The sequence below is a fragment of the Propithecus coquereli genome, unplaced genomic scaffold (assembly GCF_000956105.1).
Source record: "Propithecus coquereli isolate 6110/MARCELLA unplaced genomic scaffold, Pcoq_1.0 Scaffold206, whole genome shotgun sequence".
Classification (NCBI taxonomy): Eukaryota; Metazoa; Chordata; class Mammalia; order Primates; family Indriidae; genus Propithecus; species Propithecus coquereli.
Window position 1 is genome coordinate 507,926 of NW_012145634.1, and position 5,023 is coordinate 512,948.

The 5,023-nt window shown below is 60.7% G+C and overlaps 1 protein-coding gene across 1 annotated transcript in view; it reads right to left on the bottom strand.

The window, feature by feature from the left end:
• Positions 1 to 750: 750 nt before the first annotated feature.
• The window catches only part of PPM1F (protein phosphatase, Mg2+/Mn2+ dependent, 1F), a 26,379-nt gene continuing 22,106 nt past the window's right edge, over positions 751 to 5,023 (bottom strand). Inside the window, exons 7-8 of the mRNA XM_012644144.1 lie at positions 2,368 to 2,461; positions 751 to 1,554 (exon numbers count right to left, since the gene is read on the bottom strand). Coding sequence (XP_012499598.1) covers positions 1,175 to 1,554; positions 2,368 to 2,461 — 474 coding nt within the window. The 3' untranslated portion in view covers positions 751 to 1,174. The remainder of the gene's footprint in view (positions 1,555 to 2,367; positions 2,462 to 5,023) is intronic.

Consider the following 5,023-nt stretch of genomic DNA (forward strand, 5'->3'; position numbering starts at 1 on the left):
CAGTCACCCCAGGTGCTCGGGGCCCTGCTGTCGGGCCCAGGCACTGCCACACAGCAGCTGCAGCTCCCGGAGGCACCTCAGCGACGCTCCTGGGCACTCTGCATCACCAAGAGGCAGAAAGAACTCTTCTGGAAAGACTCCAGCCAAAATCACTGCTCCCCAAGGAAACAAATCCTGCTTCTGTAAAAACTTCAACTCGCCCGTCAGAACCCATGGCAGGCACAGCAGTTCTAGCCTCGTCTAAAGCTGGTTAAGGCACTTGAGTGGCTTATGAACACCACCTGGAAAAGTTTCTGTTCCAATCCTGATTTAGAAAATAGATTTAGTAATACTGCAAAAAAAGTTTCCTCAAAAAATAGCTTTAAAAACAAAGTAAATACTTAAGTTTTCTAAGGAATAAAATAAACACTAAGCTCTGCTTAAATTATGTGACACGATGGATCACCTTGGCACGATAAAAACCTGAAATACTGCTTCTGAATTCGACTTTTCCCTGGAAAAAAAACCAAACACACAAACAAAAGACACGTGTGAGACGCCCGTTCCGAGCTTCACCTCCCCGGGGTGCCCGAGGGAAGAGAGTGGCCAGAGTGGCCTGGGCCTGTGGAATGGGGCGGCCACCGCAGACCTGCGCCCCCTCTTTCCCGCAGGGCTGCTCTCTCCTCTTGGGGACCAGTGCGGCCAACCAGGGCCTGCCGGGCGTGTCTGTCAGCACGGGCCCTCCCAGCCCGCCCCGGGGAGGAGAAATCTAGGCTGGACACCCTGCCTGTGTGCCCGGCCCCAGAACACGCGTGAAGAAGCCTGTGGCTCCTGGGTCGGCTCGAGGGTCCCACCCCAACAACCGCGTTGCTCCACCACACACCAGTGTCTTTGGTTTGGCTCCCACCGGGCACCCGTGGCCTCTGGTCCCGTCCCTGGCCCAGTGGGAGCCAGGAGCAGGAGCTTGTCCCTTTCCTGGGCCACCTTCTCTTTGGTGAGGTCTCCCTCGGCTTCCTTCTGCCCAGTGCAGTTCCGCAGCCACCAGGACGGGCGTGGCAAGCACCTCCAGCGCTCCTGCGTGCTGGCGAAAGCGCCGTGTAGGCGGCCACCCCTGCCCGCTGCCGCCCGCACTCCGGAGGACTCTGAGGGGAGAATCGCAAGAGCGGGAGGGGGCGCCAGGCAGGGCCAGGACCACCTAGCTCCTCCATGGAGCCTCGGTCTGGGGCTCTGAGAGGCCAGAGGGCAAGTCGCAGCTCCTCCCATCTGCCTGTGAGTCCCCTGTCCCCTGGACCCCACCCTCCAGCAGTTCTCGGGGGTCCCTGAGGAAGACCACCATGACCGTGATGTTGTCATGGGAGCCCCGCTCCCGGGCCTCAGCCACCAGCTCCTCGGCAACATGGAGCCCGCTGCCCTGCTGCCTAACCAGGTGGCTCTGCACGAGGCCCGCGACTTCCTGGTGGGGGACGAAATCGAAGAAGCCATCACAGGCGAGCAGCAGGTAGTCCTCGGACCCCGTCAGCTCCCGGGAGGCCACATCTGCCTCCCCAGACACGTAGGGCTTCTGGAAGACGTCTCCTGGGCGTGGAGAGAAGAGCCTCAGTGAGAGGACCCCCGTGTCAGCCGCTTCCTCCCCATCTGGCCAGGCCCCGACAGCCCTCACGCCCTGCGGGTACAGAGACCAGCCTGTTCTCGCGGGGTCTGCCGCTCCCCTATGCAACTGCCCAGAACCCCCCGACTGCAGCCTGTGAGCCCCCCGACACTGCCCTGGCGTGTCCCACAGACCCAAAGCCAGGAGCAGGTGAAGACGGGCTGTAAAGAAGGCGCCACATTTGCCGAGAAGGCCAGAATATTTCAGTTCAGGGGGGTCAGAGGGACAGATGCCAAGTGCCAGGCGCTTGGCTGGGGAGGGGGGGAGGGAGGGAGGTGCAGTTTCCAAGCCTCCAGGTGAGACCTGGGAAAATGGGATCTGGGGGTAGGGGGGCTGCTATTTTTTTTCCAAAAGAGAAAAAAGAACCACCCGCATGAACGTAAGGGAGACAAGGATAAACCTCATTTATGGAATATTTAAGACTTTTCTTCTAGCACAGAGGACAGCTAGCCAAGGGTTCCTACTAGATTTTGGGGGGAGCTGTTTTAACGAAATAATACACAGTATAACTTAAACTGTAATTATTTGTGTGAGAAGTTTCTTAGGTGCTCGCAGCTGCAGTCTCTCAATCTGTCCCATTCCCCTCACGATACGATGGATGACGTCACCCTAGTAAAGGGCAAACCCTTCTAAGCACCCCACACTGCCGTCCCGAACCCCCAGTGACTGGGGGCCACAGTCCAGAGGCCTGGGCTGCCGGGTGGCCGCTCCCCGCCCGAGCCCACCTCCTCGGCCCTCACCGATGGCTCTGGAGACGGCCAGGGTCCCGTTGACTCTCCAGCAGTCCATGTGCGACACAAAGCCACCCAGCGCCTCGATGCGCGCCTTCTCGTCCTGCGGGGAGACAGCCAGAGTTGGGGCCTTGGTGAGCGGGCAGGGCAGGGGGCCAAGGCACCGCCTGAGTGGAGAGGCCGAGCTTTCCAAACCAGTACTCGAAGCCGCAGCACTTGAACAAAGTCAGGAGGTTCAGAGATGCGCTCAAATTAGGCGTCGTTAAAAACAGTGAAAGGCCGGGCGCGGTGCTCACGCCTGTAATCCTAGCTCTCTGGGAGGCCAAGGTGGGCAGATTGTTTGAGCTCAGGAGTTCAAAACCAGCCTGAGCAAGAGCAAGACCCCCGTCTCTACTAAAAATAGAAAGAAAGTGATCGGACAACTAAAGTACATAGTAAAAATTAGCCGGACATGGTGGCGCATGCCTGTAGTCCCAGCTAGTCGGGAGGCTGAAGCAGGAGGATCGCTTGAGCCCAGGAGTTTGAGGTTGCTGTGAGCTAGGATGACGCCACGGCACTCTAGCCTGGGCAACACAGTGAAACTCTGTCTCAAAAAAATAAAAACAGCGAGAAATTACAAATAGCCCAAACGTCCTTCAGTTGCAGGAACGGCTATACAGATGGACCACTCCAGGTTGCCGAGCGACGGACATGAGCCCCAGACGCAGGCGATGGGTCCCTCAGCTTCTTTGCCTTTAACTTGGGGACACTGTCCCTACCCTGGAAGCTGCTGGGGCAACAAGAGGAAGCGTGTGACATGTGCGACCATACGGCAGGGCCCTGACAGCAGCCTGTGCCTGCTCAGTTCTTGTCCTCCTCAGCCCAAGCGCAGCCCGAGCTCTGCCCCAGGCATGGTCTCCGCTGGCCAGAGGACCATGGTGCTCCAGGCCTAACCTCCTCCCAGAGGACAGGACACAGGCTTGGTCCAGCCACAAGCCTCTCTGGAAACCACTTCAGTCCTATCAGTTCCCCAGAAGGAGAGGCTTCCCAGACACGAACCAGTTGCCCGCAGGCTGATGGAGCGCACCCGGGAAGCCAGGGGAGCCAGGCACCTCACGGATGCTGAGGACGGAGGGCGTCCTTTATCCCCATCTCGCTTGTAGGGTAAACCTCTTGACCCCACCAACGCCCAGAGTAACAGCAGCTCCAGCCCTTCTGGGCCCTGGGATGCGGCAGCAGCTGGGCGTGAGAACTGATGCCCCAGGGGGACAGTGTGCCCTGGACAGATTGGGATGGCAGCCTGGTCCCCTCCCCAGGGTGGATGCAGGCCCACTTATGGGAGCCCTCCCTCCAGATGCCGGTACCAAGGACCAGGCCTTCCTGTGTGGTTCCCTGGCAGAGGGCGTCACAGTGGGGACGCACGGGTTTGCAGGAGCCCCCGCCCCCCTGAGCACCCGCTGCATGTGCCTGCGCAGTGACTGGACCCGTGCCTGGGGGGCCGGGCGTCCCTGTCACTAGAAGCTGTCACCTGTTTGAGCTGAGTTCGGGAGTTCTGGTGGAGGAGGCAGGACCAGGGGGCCTGGAAGGCTCCTCTGGGTCTGAGATCCCCTCCATGTGGTCTGAGAAAGTCAAAGGGATCGGGGAGGAGGAGGGAGGAGCGCGCTGAGCAGAGGGTGGGAGAGGAAGTGGGCGACAGACACATACTACACACGCGTGTTCACACACGTGTCCACACACATGCATGAAGACACCCACAGACCAGCAAGGCACTGCAGATGGGTGTAGCCCCCCCAACCCCTCGGAGGCTTCCCTCGGGAAGGGCTGTGAGCATGAGGGCACCCAGCCTATGCCGTGGGAGGATGCAGTCGAGAATCGTGAGCCTTTCTCCGCTTCTGTCTCCCACACACTCCAGCCCACGCCCAGCACTCAGTGCCTGCCAGGCGGGGAGAGTGGGCGGGTGACGGAGGATGCACTGCCAGCTGCTCCCCAGGGGCCCCTTGAGGTGTGGCGCACAGCCCGCACCCACCCACCTTTGCCTGAGGGAAGGGACCCACCCACCACATCCCCCCTTGGGGTGGGGTCTCCCCTTGCAGCCAGGGAATCGGGCTTTCCCGAGCTCCGAACCTTCCTTCCTGAAGCCTCAGCCCCCTGTGGGAGATGGCCATGGGGACAGGGCTGAGCTGGAGGGTGGGCAGACATGGGGCCACGGGAGCTGGGACACCCGCTCTCACCACGAGCCCAGTGCCCTGTGCTGGACGGGCCGGGCCAACCCCCTCTGCGCAGGCTATCTGGGCTCTGGGTCCCAGAGCCGTGCTGAAGCAGACCCCCCAGCCTGCCCTCCACCCTGGTCCTGCGTGGGGTCCTCCTCCCCTCCCACAGCTCCCACCTCCCTCCTCTCGCTAGCTTGCCCAGGCTTGGTCCAGAACAGGTGCGTCCCTGGGCTCACGGTGCCCTCGCCTTTGTCTCCTGTCTCCTCAACACCCCTGAGTGGCTCTTCTCTGTTTCTCCCATCTCATCCTCCCCCCGCCTGAAATAGCTTCTCCGAGGTCACTCCCTGCCAACCGCATCCCAGCGGGTTCTTGCTAGTGGCCACTTCCCACCCCCCAGGAGTGAGGGGCTCTGCTCAGAGAGGCCCCAGCAGTGGTGACCAACAGCACCACCATCCTCTCTGACGCCCAGCGCTCTG